The sequence below is a fragment of the Lichenostomus cassidix genome, chromosome 14 (genome assembly GCF_008360975.1).
Source record: "Lichenostomus cassidix isolate B80296 chromosome 14, HeHo_3.0, whole genome shotgun sequence".
In the NCBI taxonomy this organism is placed as follows: domain Eukaryota; kingdom Metazoa; phylum Chordata; class Aves; order Passeriformes; family Meliphagidae; genus Lichenostomus; species Lichenostomus cassidix.
The window spans coordinates 13023262-13043851 of record NC_139495.1 but is presented as its reverse complement, the minus strand read 5'-3'; the positions used below and the strand labels follow the sequence as shown (position 1 = coordinate 13043851).

Below are 20590 nucleotides of genomic sequence, written 5' to 3'. Positions count from 1 at the left end.
TGAATTTTTCAGATTGGATTGACAATAGAAACCCTTCAGTAAAGCTAGATCAGAGTGTTATATCCCTGCTTAAAGTACCTGATTTATTATCCTGTACAAAAGCAGCTCTCTGTGGGCCTTGCAGCTGTTGTCCAGATAATTTCTGGATGGCCCAAAAGCTTCAGGAGCAGCTCCTGGTCCTTTGACAAGAATTTCCAATGGGCTTTTAGGAAATCTTTTTCACCCTGACAGCAATCCAACACTGGATTGAGAGGGTTTAGAATCTGCCAGCCTTGGAGAAAGGGAAACTTCCACTGGATAAGCTCCTGAGAGCCTTGATGCAATGGACATGTTCTGAGCTTGGAACTGGACTAGACACCTGCAGAGGTCCCTTTCCCCTGTGACATCCTCAGACTCTGTGAAGGAATATGAAAATATGGGGAATACAAAATCTGGGTGGTGCTTCACTCCAGCTTTCCATTGGAGAACAGGCTTTGCTTTCCCCTGAGAAGTTAGCCTTGCACACTGAGCAGCTTTGGTTTCAGCAGGATTGTATCTACTGCCAGTGCAGCCACAACTCCATGTTTGTCAGCTGACAGAACTATTTATTTCTTCATGTCCCTGCAAATGCTAATGAGATCTTACACTCAAGTGAATTCATGTGTGTATCAAGACTTGCTCTGGGTTTTTAGGGGTGATTGGGCTGGCTGGCTTCATAAATTTAGTTCTTGTTTGTTTTGCAAACATCATGACTACTGATGCTTTTTTAGACACTGCCCAGCCTGGTTATTTGTGGGTTTTTATAGTGTGTGAAATGAAAGATATTTTTAATTTATAGGGGTGGATTTTTATGGAACCTGATCAGATTGGAATATTACTTTTTATATCTGTATATGCTATTTCTATTTTTTCAGTAATGTGGGACTGAAGATACACATTCAGCCTTTTGTCTGTCCAGCTTTTCTTTCTTGTTTATTTTCTGGAGATGCAACCTAATCAATATTGCTGCTTTTCATTGATGCTGTGCCATGGAAATCCTTCCATGTTTCCAGCTCTTATGTGAAGAGCTGGAAACTTAAAAACATTAGTAAACCAAATTTTTCCTTTGCTTTAACTATGAGTAGGTGTTTTCTAAAAACGTATGGATTTCTCAGTGGCTGGATTTATATAAGTCTATACAGTCACTTAGCTGGTGAAAGATGATGGATAGACTTCAGATTAATGGGTCTTCTCTGTGTCTCCATAATCACAAAATCTGTCATGTAACTGCTTAAAGGTGTCACTGGCTGCCTGTCAGCCTGCAGCCCCGCTAATGAGACACTGGGGAACGTGCTTGATCAGCACTTGTGTAATTTCAAGTGAACAAGGTGTTGGTAGCACTTGAAAGGGCTCTGACACTGATGAAAAGAAGCTGCTCTTACATGCAGGTGGCCACACAGACCAGGAAATAGCTAATTCCAGCATATAAAGTTATTTTATCTATACAAAATATCCATGGTGCTGATCACTGGGTTTGCATGCCTGTTCGTATAGGCTCCTTACTTCAAATTAATGAGTGTATAGAGATACTAAATGTCTATTCTTTAATATAGGCCTGCAGCTGAACTTTACCATGACCTGGGGAGACTCTCACTACCTGGGACTGACAGGACTTGAGGTGATAGGAAAGGCTGGCCAAGCATTAAAAATAAATGCAGAGCAGATTTCTGCTTCACCCCAAGACTTAAATGATCTCCCAGAGTACACAGGAGATTCCAGAACGTTAGAAAAGTAAGTAACCACAGACTTGGATGCATTTTACATCAGATTTTCCAAAGTGACAGATTTCTATAAACTTCTGTTATGTTAACACATGTTAATGTGGACATGATTCTCATCCCATCACTGCTCATTCTTGGAATTCACAAGCTGTCCAGGAACAGCTTGTTGTAGAAACATGAATGAGATGTTTCCAAAAGATGGTGTTTGAGTTGGGAGATGAGAACATGCCTGGCTGGTATTTCTGCCAAGGACTTTCCAGGAAGAAATGTGGGTGTTCTGGAGCATCTGTCTGTGCATATTGAGTGATATTTATGCAGGATTTCTGGATAACTTCAAGGAAAATTTTCAAGTTAGCACAGAGTGAGGATGTGTTGGGGAATTGCACAAATAGGTGCCATTCTTTTGGCAATTTTGCAGCTTTTTTTTTTTCCTTCTTTTTGGCAATTCTAATGAAGTTTTATTCATTGACAAGTGTATTTCCTCAAACTGACTTGTGCATCCTAAGTGGCAGCAGTATAGAAATTATAGGCTATAGATCTGGAGAGGACTTGGCATTTGGGTGTTCTTGAAGCTGCATCCTGCTGTTTCTGAGTCATCTCTCCATTTTAAAGGGTATTTTTGGTTGTAATCCTGTCTGCTGGCATGTTTATGGGCTGTAACCACGTTTATGAATTAGGACTTGTCTTTTCAAAGTCTCTGCAGAGCCTTCCTTAGAATGCTGTATTTTTCTCCATGCACACCAATCTGTTTTTTTTTTAATTTCTGCTAATCTGACTAATGCACATATCAAGCTTTACTTATGGGTAATTCCTTGTTCCTCCTGCCATCTTGTATGAAAATCTCTTCTGTAGGCAGTGAGAACTAAGCCATCTTCCCATGACATCCCCTGAGATGAGGAGATTCTGGTGGAGGAGTCTCTCCAGCCCCCACCCTGATGGACCCAGATGCAAAAAATTCATTTACCTTTTCTCTTGGTGCCTTCTCCTCTCTGAATGCTCCTTTTGCAGCCTAGTGATATGTTGATCCTACAGAATTTCTGGCAAGATTTCTGCCTCTGATGCATTTGAGGAATTTTATTTATTGTATCTTTTGCTTGCTAGCCTTCAGACTCTTTTTTTGGCCTGTGCATACGCATTTAACCTTCCAGAGTTTATGAGTCTATCAATTTAGGGCTTTTTTGATCATGAATTTTGCTGAAAGGTGGAACATAATAACTTTGTTTATCCTGCTACTGAGCCAGGCTGGCTTTGTAGGTTTTCAAGTCCTCCTTCTTTCTAACATCTTTCTTAGTAAGTGGGTTATATTTCTAATTTTTTTTTTTTTTTACATTCTTGATTGTTTTGCTTAAGAACTTTTTTGGGCACAAGAAATAAAGGCTTTTTTGGCTTTAGATATTCCTGCAAGCAGGTTGAATTTGAGTACACTACAGTACTCTCAACTGTGGCTTTTGGAATAGGTGTACTACTCAAGACCAAATCAAGAATTATGTCTTCTCTCATGGACTCCCTAATCAGTTCCTCTGTGAAAAGAGTCATTATTCAAATCCTTTTCTTGAAGGAATTGCCAAGTCTGGCACTCATTCTTCCATTAAACTTTTAAATAAATAGTAAGTATGTACTTACTTTTTTTTGGCAGCGTACCAAAGTAATTACAGTGGAAAATTAATTCATATTCTCCTTTACTCCATCTTTTTATGCCATAGTTTGTGGTAGAAGAATAGAATGTCAGGAAATACCAGATTTAACTTTATCTAGCCAGCCTGAAGCCTGTGCTGCTATGAACTGACATTGTCCTGTTGGTTGGAAGCTTTTTAAAATAGCAGGGCTGTGTCTAATTGTGTCCATGAAGGATGTGAGCAAAGGCTGGTTGTGCTCAGGGTTATCCAGCTGCCATCCAGCTCCTCCTGGGATCCAAGGGAGTTGTGTTGGCATAGAAACCCCGCAGGGTGCCAGCTACACGGGCTGGCCATGGAGCTGGATTAATAAATTACTCTGTGGCTGGGCTCTGAGTTTTGCCTTCAGCCACTTTGCTACAAAGGCAGTTGAGCTTTCCTCTGCCCGTTCTTGTTCACACAGGGAAAACCTTAGGATTTGGCTGTTTTTCCTCAAGCAGCCCCAACTAAATGCTGTTTTTTCTCCCCCCACTGTTGGTAGTTCAATACTTGCATGTTGTTTTTGATGCTTACTGTGCTTTTTAATTGCATACACAAGGGCACAAGGAGCCCTGGGAGCTGCAAGTGGTATCTAGAATCAAATGAACCCTAGGAAAGTCCTGCTTTTCATGAGAGAAGGCAGCTTTTCCCTTTGTGCAGCTAATGGACTTTTCTCTTTGTAGGTTAATAGATGGGACTAATATCACAGTGGAGGATGACCATATGTGGCTCATTCCCTTCTCTTTTGGAGAAGATCATCTGCTCACAATCCATTTTGATAAAACTGAAAGTATTGCGGGGCTTCGCTTTTGGAACTATAATAAATCTCCAGAGGATACCTACAGAGGGGTAAGTAAAAGAAAAGGAGCACTGCCAGCAAAAATATACAGCAGTGCATTGGAAAATTGGTACTGTGATGAATGAATATAGCTGCCTTAATGGAACATCATAAATCTTTCTGGATTGTCTGAGTCTGAATTTTGTGGCAGGTATAATGCATTCCTGTCTCCACAAACAGCAGATATTAAAAAAAAAAAAAAAAAAAGCCAGAGATGGTTTAAAGAAATCTTCACAGCTGATTTTTCTAACAGACACATACAGTAGCACATATTATTTTCAGGATATATGATTCTGGAATGGTATCCTCTCAATATCTTGTATTTAGAGCTACCACATGATTCTGTATTTCCTGGAAGACAGAGAATGATATGAGGGAAACTTCTACAAAGAAATTCTGTTTCGCTGAGGTTCAGAAGGCCACTCACTCAGTACTGCCTTTTCCAGGAAGTCTTTTGAAATTTTAACATTTATTAGGGAAATTGCCACCTTCAAGCAGTTTGGCTAAAATAATTTAGCTGAAATTGTATAACATAACTCCTCTCTTCTTTTTGCAAATTGCCTGGATTATATATATATTTTTCATACTGAATTCTTGGAACTGACAATTGCCACCTGATGGAGATAATTTTACACCTTTTCACTCTGAGTTTGGCTGTCCCTCCTTTCCGTGCTATACTTACACTTGTAGTGATAATGAACCAGAGGTTGCAGTTCATTGCACAGGAAGTTTAGGAATCCACTTGTTCCCAGATTTTCTGCCCCAAAATGCAACTGTGGCATTCTTGATGTCCAAATTCAGTCAATAAATAAGAATAAAAAGGTTGGCATGTATTAAACTGGAGAGAGACAGGATAAAAAGGATCAGCAAAGTTCTGGAAAAAAAATCTAGAACTGAAATTGGAGGCTTGGATCATCCATGAGATTGGGCAAGGAATGGCAAAGTTGCCCAACTGTGCCTTTGTGGCAATTTACTTTCCAAAAATTGCTGTAATGTGAACATTGTCTGGCATCTTTCAATATCAGCATGGGGCTTGGTGGTGCCAAAGACTTCCAGAGGGCCAGAGCATAAGATCTTCCAATTAAGCCACAGCTGATCAGAGATTTTAACATATGGCCCCAGATTTTTGTGCTCCATTGCATTTGCCCAGCAGGTTTCACACACAGGAAGGTTCTGGAGCATTTTGAGCATTACCATCTAAATATATTCCCTGTATAAATGAGAGCTTTTAGTGACATTTGTGTCCTGATTTCAGCTGGGATAGAGGGATAGAGTTAATTTTCTTCCCAGGAACTGGTATAGTGCAGTGTTTCCAATTTAGGGTGAGAATAATGTTGATAACTTACTTAAGTTTAAATTTTTGCTGAGCAGTGCTTATTAAATCTCTAAAATCTAACATGTCTTTGGAGGCCAAACCAAGAAAAAAAAAAAAAAAAAGAAGAAGAAATGTGTATTTTCAGCAGTTTACTTGACTAGGTAGGAAAAAGAAGTGAGTCTGAGACAGGTGTCCACCTGCAGGAATAGTAAAAGTGCCAAAAGAGCTAGTGGGTACCATGAAAAGGAGGAGCCCAAACCTGCAGTCCTGTAGAAGGATAAAATAAATTCTTTGGAAAACAAAAGATGCAAGGTCTGCTGGGCCACAGGAAAGGGGTTTGAGGCTGTAAACCCAGGGCATCCTGACATCTGTCTCTTGAATTATTGCTGCTCCTTCTAGGAAGCAGTCCCTGGGTGTGAGATGGGATGATTTGCTAGGCAGCTGCAGGCTGGGGGATTCTATTCCCGGCTTTCCTGGGAGAGGGTAGTGGCAGGGAGTGTCAGAATGAAGACTTGGCTGCTATTTGCAGCCCTGTGAAAAATCACCTTGCGAGAGCTTTGTTATGCCATTTGTAAAACGCAAGATGTGACGGCTGAGTGCCTCCTCAGATGGTGAGAATTACTTAGAAATGAGGGCTCTAAAGGGCACATAAATAGAAGCAGCTGTGGTATAATAGGTAAGATTTCATCTCTGAGGCCCCAGACTTCCCATTCACTATGTGTTTCTGTTTAGGAAAGTGGTTTTCAGTGGATTTCTCACTTCCTCTCCTTAGCCTGGCAGACTTATTCAGCTGGAAAGCAGCATGCAGAAGAGCTTTTCATATGAAAAAGATATTTCTTTGCTGTGATCCCAAGTGTATTAAAGATGAAGCCAGAAATAGTTGTTTCTCCACACTTGGTAGACATACAAACATTCCCTCCTAATTAATCTTCATGGAAATGAAGTGAGCACCTCCTCTAGTTTGGTACAATACCAAAGGTTTTCAAATCAAAAAGTGTTTTTGTGGGGAAAAAAAAATCTCCCTGAAAATTGGTTGCATGTCTAACTTACTAAAATGATAATGGAATAAAAGATCATTTACAAATGGAAAAAAAGTGAACTGTTATGAGTCTCAGATTACTGATAATATACAGGATTTTCAGAATGCTTAGAATATTTTAAAGTTCTTTTTAGATAGCCACCCATAATGGGAATTTTAACTGTAAATATTGCATATATCTTTTAATAGACATCCTAATCATGAAAATTAAGTATTTGCATACAACCCTAAGTTAGCCTCAAATTATCCTATATTCATCAGTCAGCATAAAATCCAAAAATGAAAAAACTGACTTACATTACATTTAGACTAAATTAGTCCTCTTTTAACTAAATGAGTCTATTTTAGTTCAGGCCATTAATCAGCAAGCTCTAATTGCAGTACCAGCTATAAGGCCATCTTGTTATATTTTACAGGTATTAGTCCTTGCAGACTGGTACTTAGTGAAAGACTCAGGGCAGTGAATGCTGTTTGTGATATAAGATTAAGTTATATTTAACATATTAGAGGGCAAGGTGCAGTGATGAATTGTTGCTGCATGACTGAATTGTTCTGTGCCTGGGATCATGGATCCAGCTCCATATGGTGCTGCTGGGGAGGGTGAAGGGGCCAGGGCTCCTGCAGCATCTGAATAAATGTGCCTGAATTATTCCCTTTCATCTTCAGAGGCTGGGTAAGGTGTGCTGGCATCTCTGAGGTGGCCACAGCTCAATTCTGTCTGTCTGGTATAGGTACTGTTCTTTATTCATGTGCCCTTAGGTTACACACAGCACTGCTTGGCAGATGAGTTTGCATGATGATCCTGGAGAAGCCCAAGTGCCACCTGCCACAAAGATAAATAGAGCTGCTGAGATAAAGGCTTCTGTAAATGTAACAGGGATGCCAGATTTGCTCTGGAGAGAGCTCCAGGCTGAGGCATTTCTGGAGGGGTGTTCTCAGCAGGGCTGGACAATCACACCTGACTTGGCAGAGCATTCAGGTGCATGATGTCTCCTCAAATCCCCTTTGTGACATGGGCTGACTCGAAAGCTGAGTCTTCCTATTCTCTTGATGTGTGTAAATGTTGCTGCAGGCTCAGCAATCAGGAATGTTTACATTGGAAAAGACCTGCAAGGCCACCATGTCCACTTTAAACCTATCCCTGCCCAGGCCAGCACTAAGCCAAGTCCCCAGGTGCCTCATACAGATCTTTGAAATCCCTCCAGGGCTGGGGGCTCCACCACTGCCCTGGACAGCCTCTGCCTATGCTTCACCACCCTCCCTGTGAAGGAAATCTTCATTTTGTTGAGATCTAGTGACATGCAGTAATGAAAGGATCTGTCAATACTGTTTTTTTAATATTTCCCCCCCAAGTCCTCACTTCTCCTATCCCCATCAATGTCAGTGGTGGCATGGACACTCTGGATTGCAACTGGTATCTGCTGGGTTAGGCTTTCTTTTGCCAAAGGAAGTCACACTAGAGAGGAATGAAATAAATACAGCCAAATGACTGAAATGATTTCAGCCTCTGAAGTGAATGGAATTGTTTACAATCTATTTTAATTTAAGTAATGTCATGTCATGTCATGTCATGTCATGTCATGTCAGTTTATGTTTTGCTCTTTTTTACCAGGCTAAGGTGGTCCATGTGATGCTAGATGGGCACAGCATCTCCCCCCCAGAGGGGTTCCTTATCCGCAAGGGACCAGGCAACTGCCACTTCGACTTTGCCCAAGAAATTCTCTTTCTCGACTATCTGCAGCCCCAGCCAACTCCCAGAGTACACAGGAGGTAAAGTAGGATGTTTCTGTTGTCAGAACTGCATGATTTCTTTTCAGTGTTTTCGTGTTATTCTGCATTCCCTGTTGAAGCCAACTGCATGAGGCTCCTGGATGAAAACACGGAGCACTCCAAGCTGAGTTTCACTGGGTTTTAACCATAACCAGGTGTCACTGAGGTCTGAGGGCAGTCTGGTCCATAATCACAGGTGGAGGGGGTTGGGGTGGTGTTTGTGGAGGCTTTGCTCTTTGGGTTTGTTCTTTTCTGAATGAGCCAAGGGTACATAAAAAAGTGATTTTGCCTTGTTTTATTTGGCAGGACTGCTTCCAAGACACACGAACAAGCCAGTATGGACTATGAAGCACCATTAATGCCCTGTGGTTGTATCCTTCCCTGTCATCTTCCTTGTCACATAGAATATTTTAGAGTCACATACTATGGTTAGGCGTCCTGAGCTTTTTGAATCCAACAGTTTCTGGTGCTTTAAGCTATTAACAAGATAATAAGAATGTGAGAAAGGCTTCCACAAAGTATGGCTTAAGAATAAATCAATGAAACATAATGTATGAATATGTGGTCTGTTTTCAGATACTCTGGGAGCTTTTTCTCCTGAACTGCAAATAAGACTGTCTGACATAATAGGCTGCACAATGATTTTTCAAACTGTAGATTAAATAGTCTGTTAGGAAAAAGCTTCTGTAGATATCTTTTCCTTAACAGCATTTTGCTTTTTAGTTATTTTCCAGTTTCAGCTGCTGACGAGTTGGGGTGATCCCTACTACATTGGTTTGAATGGCCTGGAGCTGTTCAATGAGCATGGGGAGCAGATCTTACTGACTGAGAACAGTATCCTTTGCCCACCAAGCACCTCTGGCCCTATCAGTGCACAGTTGATTCCCTGGCAAATTGTCACAGGGCATCACTTCCAGACTGCCAGGTTGTCCTGCGTGATTAACTCTGCTTCTGTTTCTCTGTATTTGTGTGATGAACTTTGTTTCCATATGTTTTGATGTATTCTTTATCCTTTCAGAACATTTTTTCTCTGAATGGGATGCACCAACAAAGCAGGACAAGGTTAGAAAAGGGAAAGTTTAAGAAGGACATGGTATTTTTTGCTCTTGACATTTATTTCTTCTGTGGTATGGAAGGACCAGAAAGTTTGCTGAGCTATAAATTCATAAGAAAAGGTTGAGTTCAGTGCCTTTTTTTATGGGATCTTTCTTTGTGCCTCAAGAAAGAAATTTTTCATAACTCTTGTTCTGGAGATTTAGGCTGTGCTAGACACCCAGTGCAGTCATGAAGATAGGGCTGAGAGTTTGAATTTGATTCAGTGTTCCCTGGATATCCAACAGAGGGAATGAAGGGCATGCTTGGAAGATTGATGTTCATCAAGGTTACATTTCCTGCTCTGTACCAGCTAAAGTCTGAAAGTTTCATACCCCAACATACAACCCTTAGTTCATTTACATGGAAGGAACATTTTTTAGCCCCCTGGAAAGAATAAACAGTGCAAATGCAGCAGGAATTGTTTGTCTCTAAGGATCCTCATTGTCTAACAAACAGGGAATCCAATGAAACAGGTAATAAAGGGTTTTCCCCAAGCGCTATTTTAGTTTGTATCTTGTATGATACACCATGAACTTGAAACATTTGTAATGGACAAGAAGAATTTTGAGACTGAAAATGGTAACAAATTGCCTTTAAGAACCAGAGATCTTTAACTTACCTGGCACAGCTCTACAGTGCAAAACAGTGCCAGGTAAAGAAATCTCTGTTTTGAATGATGCCCTGTCCCTGTCTGTGCAGTTGTGTTTGAGGTGTATTAGGATCCTAAAAGATCTGTCTTAGTGCAATATTTAATGTGGTAATTCACTACTGAGTCTGGAGCAAGCTTGTTCTTAAACACGAGGCATTGCTGTGTAATTCTTTAAATTCTTTATAAGTACTGAGAGACTTTTAGAAAGGACAAAGTGAAATTAATGTCCCTCAAACTGCATTGCTCAGGATTCATAGTTCTGAAGACAGTGCCATCCATCCGCATTTCTTTGCACGTCTTCAACATTCATACATGTTTTTAATGTAAATGTTCTCTTACAGAGAAATGTGGTTGCCTGGGTTTAATCTTTCCCTCTCAAAGAACTGAAAAAAGGTTTTGTTAGACAGTTACTAATTTTGCCACAAACCTTGAGAAACTCAAGCAAAACCTAGTCTGACTGATGACTGCCTCCTGCAAGGATGCTTCTCTTGTGATAGGTTTTATATGAGGAATTTTAGTCACCAAAAAGCTGCGAAGTGCTTATTCCCGATAACAGAACTTTATTGATGAAGTCATAAGTACATAGTTGAGAATAAATTAAATGCAGCTAGTTACTGGATTCCTACTTTAAAAATAAATTTGAATGCCAGAATCTGTCAGGGTTGTCCTGCTTTTAAAAATATGCCCCCAAGTTCCTCTGCTGTGAAGTTCCTCAGCTGGGAGTGCTGCTGTCGTGGTGAAAACTCATTCATCAAATCAGAAAGAGCATAAAATTTTAGAAGTGGTGTTTCTGAAATATCCCTTTTTGGGTTATTTATGCTTAAAGTTTTTTTTCAGACATTGCTGCTTTTCCAGATAGTGTCAACATTTTAGAAGATGTATCTGGAGACATCCGGACTCCAGACAAGCTGATTGACAGAGTAAATGACACCACTGATGGCAGACACATGTGGCTGGCACCAGTTCTTCCTGGTTTGGTACATTTCCCCTTTTCGTTCTGTTTTTGGGATGTGTGTGGATGGAACTGGAAGCATGGAGGAAAGGGGAAGCATATATAATTTGTAGCTAAATTTGATGTTAGTAACTGATGCTAAGTCACTGCTTTTTAGAAGTTCTTTTTATTGCAGCTTCTCTGCACTGCACAGGCAGCAGCAATAGAGGTTTCCCAGGTTTGGAATCTCCTGTCTCCATGGGGCAGCAGCAGCAGATTTTCCAGAGATGGTTTTTGACTTACTATGATAAAGATGCTGATGAAGGAGTTTTGTGCAATAAACACCTTTCTGGTGCTTACAAGTTCATTTTTGCAAATGCAATGAATGTTGTTCCAGCAGTGAGAAATTCTTTTTTAATCTCATTATCTGTGTTGCATTCAAATTCGTAGATTAGGGATGGCAGACTTGGTATTTCATGTCCTGAGGCCACAAGTGATTCAGCCCTTTCAGAAGTCCCATGTTTAATAGATGGGATATCAAATATCTAAACAGGAAAAGTAGATAAACTCAGATGAGTTCTGACCTTGTTTTGGGAAAGGACATTTTTTATGGGCTTGTAATGGACATAATTAAGATGTTTTTATTTCTTATAAGAGAATGGATTTAAAAAGAAATTACAAACCTGACGTGATATGTTATGACTTACTGTGTTGGAAAAATCCTGCCTCCGTGTGTTGCAGCTATTAATTAAAATATTAAAAGCAAGGAATTGTTAATTTATATCATTATGTGTTGTAATGCAGGGCTATAATTAAGGTAAAGCTTTTAAGTATCCTTGGGAATAGTGACCACCTACCTTTCCTGGGGAAGGGTAAGCTCTGTGTAATGCTTGAGGCTCCTGCTGGGTAGATCCCACATCTTGAATCCTGGCAGTTTGATGGGATGCTCAGATATCCATTAGAACAGGATGACTGATTGATTTGACAACCATCTGAGTGTGCTCATGTCCTTACAAAAGACATGCTTGCAGAGGCTGTTTCACTTGAGAAAAAGGAAAATAACAGCCCCTGGAGTTCTCCCAGAGATGCAGCCACTGCTTTGTGTTGTTCTGCCTGACACCAAAGTACTGCAGAGAGCATAAAATACCAGTATTAAAGGGTAAATTGATAATGTGTGAAATGCAGGAGGCAGAAGCAATTTAATGGTGTTTTCTGTCCTTGAACTGTAGCAAATTACACCTCTGTAAGATGCACAGAGTGCTTTTCCCTCCTCCATCTTCCCTGGGATTGTTGTTCAGGAGGTGCTGGATGCAGCAATCACCCAGTGGTGCTCAGCCTCTGGAGCTGAAGCAGGGCTTGTGAACACTCCCATCCTCAGTGCAGGCTGCTTGGAAAGCTGCATTAACTCTTTGGTGTGTTGGAAAGTTCAAAAGCTTGAAGAGAATTGATATTACAGCCTTTCTTTTCCTCCCTAAATGTCTTTTCCTTTCTAATTCTCAAAGTGTTTTTCTCTTTTGCAAATTCATTACTTACATAAGCAGAATTGAATTATTTGTTCCCCTGTTACTGACTGTCATTTCATTTATTTGTTGGAATGGATTTTTTATCAAATGTATCATTTGCTGTGGGACAGCAATTGTTGTTGGAGACAATGCCCCAGTTGTCTTGTGGAAAATCACAGATGCAAACATTTCTATTGATCTGATCTACCTTTCTTTCTTCAGTAAAAAAGAAAAAAAACCCAGCATAACGATTTAATGTAACTTACAGTATCTCCTCTGGTACATCAAAGGATTAAAACTTCAGAGGATGCTAAAGATGAAGCTTAAGATATGTTGATCCAAAGTTGATATAGTGGCTCATAAAAGGAAAAGCATAGAATTAACTGTAACAGGCAAGATTGGTTTCCTGCAGCCTAATCTTTGGTCTTAACATCTTGACATTAACGTCACTGAAAGGAAAATGAATAATACCTCAAGCAGTAATTGTTTAGGAAGCATCTGGAGGATTGTCTTTAAATTCCTGTTAGCATAACTCACACAGAAATTGCAGAATTTCTGCAATAGCTTTCAGGGCATGGAGGGGGAATTTTAGTCTTGCAAGTAGGTGCATTCTATTCATATTTGATAGAAAGAAATAAAATGGAATAGAATAGAATAGAATAGAATAGAACAGAATAGAACGGAATAATTGATTCATACAGTGGTTTGGGCTGGAATGGTCCTTAAAGCCCATCTTATTCCACCCCCTGCCATGGGCAGGGACACTTTCCACTATCCCAGGTTGCTCCAAGCCCTGTCCAACCTGGCCTTGGATCCAGGGATCCAGGAATCCACAACTTCTCTGGGCACCCTGTGCCAGGGCCTCCCCACCCTCTCAGGGAACATTTTTTTTCTGCACATCCCATCTATCTCTACCCCATGGCAGTGTGAAGCCATTCCCTCCTGTCCTGTCCCCTGTCCCTCCAGGCCCTTGTAAATAGTCTCTCTCCACCTTTCTTGCAGACTCCCTTCAGTGCAGAACAAAACAGAAGAGGCACCAGCTTATCCTTAAGGACTTGTCTGTATTTGGTTTATGAAATACTCATTAAAAGTGTCTCTCTCCCCCTCCTCCAATTTCCAGGCAGTCCAGGGTGACAAGGATGGTCTAGATCTCATCTTCTGTGCTTTTGAGAGTGCAGCTGTGGGGCAGAGCCAACATCTGGGAATTATCAGCAGGGATGATAGCTGAACTTCCATCCCTAGCATGTGTTATCTCTCCTCCAGCTATATCTCTTTAAATATGAGCTTCTTTTGATGTAACATGCAGGAGAATTTAATTTCTTTGGGGAATTTCTGCTGTTAAATGTAAATTAATTCCCTTTTACAGGTGAATAGGGTATATGTCATTTTTGATGTACCTACTACCGTGTCAATGATCAAGTTATGGAATTATGCCAAGACGCCTCAGAGAGGTGTGAAGGAGTTTGGTGTAAGTAATTTTCCTGTGCATTTTGTATGTCCTGGTGAGTCAGCTGTACGTATTCTCACAGTTTACTGAAGTGTGATTCCATAGCATCTCAAAGGATGGGATTCATCTCATTTAACTCTGCATTTAGTATTAAAATGACTTTTCTATGCCAGTCATCTGTCCTCCCTTTTTTTGTCCAGGGAAAGAAAACTTTATCTGATTTTTTTTCTTAGATAATTGTCTTAAGACAGGATAACACTCTCTTTTTTTCCACTGACTGTAGAGTAGGCCTGGAAGACTAGTTTGAACTACAAACCTAAGTTTTAGACAGCTGAAGTGAGGTGAGATTCATTAATTCCTAGATTTAAGAGTGATTCACTCCAGTGAATAGAATGGCAATTATGTAAAACATGAAATACATTTTTAATTACCTACTTGAAAGCTGCATTAAAAAACATCAGTGAGAAGATAAAAAACTTTTGGAAGGAAAAAAAATCAACCTCCAGCAGCAAATAGAGAGAAATGGAAGTTTTAACGAACAAAAGCTAAATTAATGACCAGATTTGTGAAACAAATAGGGCAATATGCTTTCTAGTTAATTGCTAGAGACAAATGCTGAAAGCACTGATTTATAGATTGATTTTTTTTTTGTTTGTTTCTTAAATATTTGCAGCTTCTGGTGGATGATTTGCTTGTGTACAATGGGATTCTGGACATGGTGAGCCGTGTGGTGTCAGGCATCCTCCCCACCTGTGATCCTGTGGTTCCCTACCACACCATCCTCTTCACAGATGATGAGAGGATTTGCCAGCAGGAGAGGAGAACTGTTATCAGGTACAGTCTGGGAGAAAGACTCTTGGCTTTAAAAACTGGTTTGATGTGGCTGATATCAGCAATGTGGGTATTCCTGCAGAAAATTCCCTTCCAGAGCATCCTCGGCCTCACTTGATGAGGAATAAGTAGGTTTTTAGATTTGAGGACCGAATTAGCAGCTTTATTTGCAAGCATCTTTTAGCACTTCCTGAGATTCATGATTTATATTTACATATGTTTTCATGAAAGCCTGCAAACACAAAATTAAAGTTAGGCTTCCTCAGGGAAGGGCTAATAAATCCCAATGATATTGCATAGAGGGGGAAAAATTAGAAAGTTAATGAAAAAAAAACAAGCATCAAAATTAAAGAGAATAAACTCCTCTGATTTGACACAGATGCTAATTAAAGAACCAGAATTCTACTATTTTATAAACAGTCTAAAATAATGAACTTCTAAAATGAGAAATGAATTGCATTTGGGGGAAGGACACTTTAAAACCACTAAGTTGGCAATCTCATGGAGAATGTGATGAAATGCAGTGAAACATGCACTTACATTTAGAAGGTCAGGATTGGTAGGATCTAAAAAACAATCCCTGGCAAGGAAAGTAAAGATTGAAAGAATAATTTATTTCAAATGGGATTGAAAATTGAAAAAATGAAAGCTTATAGAAATGAACACTTTCTTACGTGTTGGACAGCTGACAAATAGAATGGCTTGTACATAAATCACTTGGGCAAAAAAGGCAAGTTTTGCATGGAGAAATGGTATGTGATCCATTCAGAAGAATATTCAAACATTTAGAAATAAGCAGAAGATGTCTTGCTTAAAGACAGAAGCTCACATTTGCCTACAGGGTTTGTTTTCCTGTGTTTCCCTAGAGCATTGGCTGTTGGCCACTGGGTACTGTCAGGGGTGAAATCAATTATTATTGTTGGGATGTGTTGTGTTAGACTCATGTTTTTGTACAAGTGCCTGTGTTGTCACGGTAAAATTTGGAGGTGAACACTTTCTCAAGTGAAAAAGTTACTGAAATGAAAATGCCTTGAGGAAATAAGAGTTTTGAGGAATTTTTCAGTGGGATATAAAAAGGAGGAGGAGGGGAAACAAACCTTTACTTTCCTCGGCTTCAGATCTTTCTATGAGTAAATTACTTTATTGGAAGCCGGGAAGCACCAGCTATAATCCCAGATCTTTTTCACATAACTTCCTTTGCCATATTTATAAGACACATGTCCTTTGATCTACTTTAAAGAGGAGTTTTTGGGGTCAGAAGCACTGCATGGTCTGTTTTCCACTCGAGAACATGCTGAGCCTCTTCCCTTCCAGACTTCTGTGCAGGAGCTTTCTTGGTCTCTCTGCCCTGCCTGGTCTGCAATCATCTTTTCTCTTTTTTTTACCTCCCACCCTACTAAAATATAGGGTATTTCAGCAGCAATAGAAGACATGCTGGATAATATCCCTTCATTTTCAAAATGCTCTGGAGCTTTTGTATATTGTTACTTCTGCTGTTGGCCTAATCTCTTTCACATGTCACTATTGAGGATTTTATGAACCCTGAACTCGAGTCTGATATTATCATCAACACTGTTTGGTTTACTTCAGTATTGGCTCTCCTGCTTCTCTCTGACAGTTTGAGACACATTACATTTTTTATCAGAAATAGAAACCCATTTTGTGCAGTATTTGGAGAGAAAAGGAAAATACACTGCTTTTATTGCAAAGCCACAAATGTTATGTTTTGTTTTGTTTTGTCTGTGTGAAAGGGAGATGCTATTAGTGGTGCTTTCCTTACCTTTCAATGCAGCTCACATTTTCCCCTGTAATTTATTTAGTTTAATTTACCTTTGAAGTTATTAAGATGGTTAAAATTTTGCAGCAGCCTGCAAACAAAACTTGTCACAGTAAATGAATTTTGTTTAGTTCCAAAAAGTTTCAAATAATGCTACTTCAGAATTACAAAGCAGTGTGGAAGTTCCACACAAGGATTTTTATACCCCCTTTGTACAGCTCTGATTTAAAATCTCCCTTTGGTTTGTGGTTCAAGATGTGTAGGCAGGCTTGAAAATTGTAGAGTGGATATGATATTTTTATTTCTATGTGTGCCTGAATGAATGCCACTAATTAAAACTGGCAAGAAATGTTTCAGGTGATGAGGACAGAATGCTTTTCCTGTCTGGATAATGCTGTGTGTGCTGTGGAGCTGTTCAGCTTCCAGGGCTCCAGAAATCACTTCTTTGGTAACCTTTTCCATGACTCTCATAACTTTGCACAATGCTGATTATTTTGGCTGTTGTACTGATTTCAATCTTTGCAGCAATCATGTGGAGGACCAGGATGTACGGATGATGAATGAAAATGAGGTTGTCACCAGCGGCAAAAAGAAACAAGTTGTGGCTGATCCGGGTGAGTTCTGTCTTCCACACTTTCCTTCTGCTCCATTCCTGCAGACACTGTGTGGATAATGAGCATTGTTAGAGAGCTAAACTGGGAGAAGTGGGGAGTCTGATGTATATTTAGCTCTACTTTTTCTACCCTAGAAGGACAAACTGCAAATTTCGTGATCTGGTGGGTTTTTACTTCAGATCTAAATCTGAAAGGGGATGATGTGGTTGTGGCAGAAATCTTCAGCGAAGAAAGTGTCTGAAGAGAAATTGAAAATGGCTGTTAATTGTGCAGGTTTATTGATAGCTTTTGCAATAATAGGCTCATTGCATCCCCACTTTGAAGCAGCTTTGGAGATGGTGCAGATGTGTCTGAGAATCAGCTGCTTGTCGCTCCTTGAGGAAACCCAAAATCACAGTGAGTGGAACAAGGGGGAAAACATGTTGACTCTATTCCTCCCACTGTCTTTCTGGTTGGTCTTTTTGCTTACAAAGTGATAATTAAGAAGACAACCTCTCTTTTTTCCCAAGGAGAAAGAGTAGATTGTATTTATAGTCTGAAGAGAACCACTCATTCATTGTAAATTACTCAGAATAGCTCCCTAAATACATCACAGATTCTCAGCCAAGCTGGTATATTCGTGATTGGTTTTCTCTCCTGAGCATGACACTTTCTCCAATTAATTCTCTAAAAAGTGTTACAGATATTATTTGATGGCTTTTAATAACCGTTCTGTAGGAGAAGGATTTGAAATGCCATTGCCTGTACAAAACCAGCTTGGAAGTTATTATATCTAACATCAGCCTTGTCAAAAGGATCCTGGACATCTCTGTGGTTGTTGAGAACACATTTCTGGAATGATTTGGGTTGGAGGAGACCTCAGGGGATTCCCTCCCTGACGGAGGATCCAACCTTCTACTCAGGACAGTGACAACATTAAATTCAGATTCCACAGGAAAGCAATTCCATGGGACTGGAAAAAGGTTGGCTGCACTCACTGTCAATGGAAGAAACATTTCTGAGAAGAATGGCTCAGCTTCATTCTGGGATGGGAAGAGAAATGGGCATTTTTCTTCCTCATTTAATTTTGTGGCTTCACTGTGAGTGCACAATCCTAAATCAGCTCTTCATTTCCCTTTACAGCTCTGCGCCCCAAAACCTGCATTTCTGAGAAAGGACTGCGGAGGAGGAAAAGATGACAAGGAAAGTCCTGAATGCATCCAGACCTAAGTAATTACAGTCCAGATCTCCAAGATATGCATATCCTAATGGAAGAGTTTCCATGTCTGCTGCTGCTGCTGAACCACGTCCTCTTGTGAGGAGCAGTTTTATTTGCTACAGGAAATTTTCTTCAGAATGAAATCTAAAGCATGAATTCAGTTTCCTGTTTGGTTTTTTTTTTCCCCATGGTCATGATCTGTCTGATTTTTTTCCCCTTACCTCTTATTTGAAAATCCAGGGAAGAAGGAACATAGAGGAGAGAGTGAGAACCTTTCTGCTGACAACTGTTCCTGCCAAGCACTGAGAACTTGGGTGAAGCAGGATGGTTTTAACCACAGGGTTTTTAGATTATTTCTAAAGCTTTTATTCCTAAATCCTAGCTGGATGAACATGAAGAACCTTACTAGAAGGAGGTGTTGCTTTATTTCTGACTCCTGTAAATAGTTCTCTGGGAAATGCACTTATTAGAGGAAATACTCTTTAGCTGTCTGTCTCTGGGCATGTTTTGATGCCAGGGCTGTCTGCAGGAGCTGACACTGTTTCTGACACCTAGACAGGTTCCACTGGGCTTGCAGAAATGTGATGAATGCTTTTAGGAAATGGAGATCAGGAAGTGGGTTTATCAAGGTTTAATAGGTGCATTTCAGCTGTCACCTTTTCATGTTTTGCAGTGAAATAATGATTTCTTTCATCATTTCCATTACCGTGGAAAAAGCAAGTGAGGTGTTTTGCCTGGAGTGCCATTGTCAGGCACTCTGCACATCCTTCAGAGTCCTCCTGCTACAGAGCAATGTTTTTTCCTCCTGTTTTGCCTGAATTTATATGAACAATGAGGCCATGCCTCTGTGCTGCGCTAACCAGATGTTGCCAGCAACAGATCATCACTTCTGAGAAATGGTAAATGCCTTTTAATTAGCAGAAGGTAAGGAGAGAAGTGCATTTTTAAACAAAAAAATACCCTGCACATGGGGTCATTTAAATAAGAACTCGAACCAAATAAATATGCTGCAGAATTTGCTATGCAAATATGCTTCTCACTGAAAACCTGACATTTGTGACAACCTGTAAATCTCTTCCATGGATTCTCATTTAGAACTTGTTCATTCCAACCCAGGATTCCAACCTCTGACTCTGTGATTGTTTCCAGAGAGAACTGAACGCTGAAGTCAGGTGTTGCTTTTAGATATAAACCAGAGATGCTGGTGCAGCTCAATGTAGAATCAAACTGTGTTGCTTCCCTTTCTGCCCTGTCAGGAGTGTAATGTCTTGTATATTTGCTTATTAAAACTTCACTGCTGTTGCCTGAGCTGAAAGGCCACAAGATAACAATGCATTTCCCAGATTTCTGTGTATTGATGGAGCAAAAGAAAAATGTATTTTGTACTAAATACAAATCACTTTACTTTTGAATGTAAAATAGTGTGTGTGAGTACCTTGTACTTTGTTTAAGGGCTCTTACCAGGCTGCACTGATTTAAGAATCCTCTGTTGCTCTGAGAATTCTCCTCTCCTGTGTTTCTGGTCTACCTCTACCAAGAGCCAAGGGCTAACTTTTGCTCCAAATCATATAAGAGGCAACTCCAAGATGAAGAAGAGGAAGAGCTGAAAGGAGGGATATTGGAAGGGCTCAGAGCAGATATGAATGTCTGTTTGGAAGGGGAGAGGCTGTAGCAATGTTCTCAAGACTTAAGGCACAGATTTGTCATGTGGGCAATCTCTGCATGGGATGGGGTCTGTCACATTGTTTGTTCTTCTAAGAAAATTGCATTGGCTGTGCAGAGAAATGAAATCTGCTGTGTTTCCTGGCACTGAACAGCATCTCTCTCATTGATCTGGAAAGGTAGCAGGGGAGAAGACTTCCTGTGCTCATTTGTCTTCTCTGTATCTGTGTGGAGCATCTCAAGTCCTACCTGATGAACTAATGATTTTTCAACCCTAATGCTCAGGTTTTGGAAATTATTGCAAACTGCTTGGTCGAGCTCAGATGGGTCACAGTTTTCTCTGTGTTTCCCTGCCATCAAGTCTTCCTCACCTCAGCTGGTGACTGCAGCCACCTCTCATCACTTTTAGGCCCTGGAAATCTGCATCCAGTGCAGCTGCTCTGGCATGTGGCACGGAATGTAATGACTTCAAGCTTTCCCATCCTCTCCCAACAGCCCTCATACCCATTCAAGACATTCCTCACCATTGCC

The 20590-nt window shown here is 40.2% G+C and overlaps 1 protein-coding gene across 10 annotated transcripts in view; it reads left to right on the top strand.

The window, feature by feature from the left end:
* KATNIP (katanin interacting protein) overlaps positions 1–20206 on the top strand; it is a 57534-nt gene extending 37328 nt beyond the window's left edge. For 6 of the 10 annotated variants that reach the window (XM_085074933.1, XM_085074938.1, XM_085074937.1 and 3 more), the window contains 11 exons: positions 1572–1749; positions 4075–4240; positions 8196–8353; positions 8657–8724; positions 9077–9187; positions 10077–10100; positions 10935–11074; positions 13897–13998; positions 14651–14811; positions 17111–17199; positions 18322–20206. In XM_085074933.1, the coding sequence (XP_084931059.1) occupies positions 1572–1749; positions 4075–4240; positions 8196–8353; positions 8657–8724; positions 9077–9187; positions 10077–10100; positions 10935–11074; positions 13897–13998; positions 14651–14811; positions 17111–17199; positions 18322–18377 (1253 nt within the window). In that variant the 3' untranslated portion in view covers positions 18378–20206. The remainder of the gene's footprint in view (positions 1–1571; positions 1750–4074; positions 4241–8195; positions 8354–8656; positions 8725–9076; positions 9188–10076; positions 10101–10934; positions 11075–13896; positions 13999–14650; positions 14812–17110; positions 17200–18321) is intronic. The other 4 variants (XM_085074942.1, XM_085074941.1, XM_085074934.1 and 1 more) reach the window with 3 other exon arrangements.
* The last annotated feature ends 384 nt before the right edge of the window (positions 20207–20590 follow it).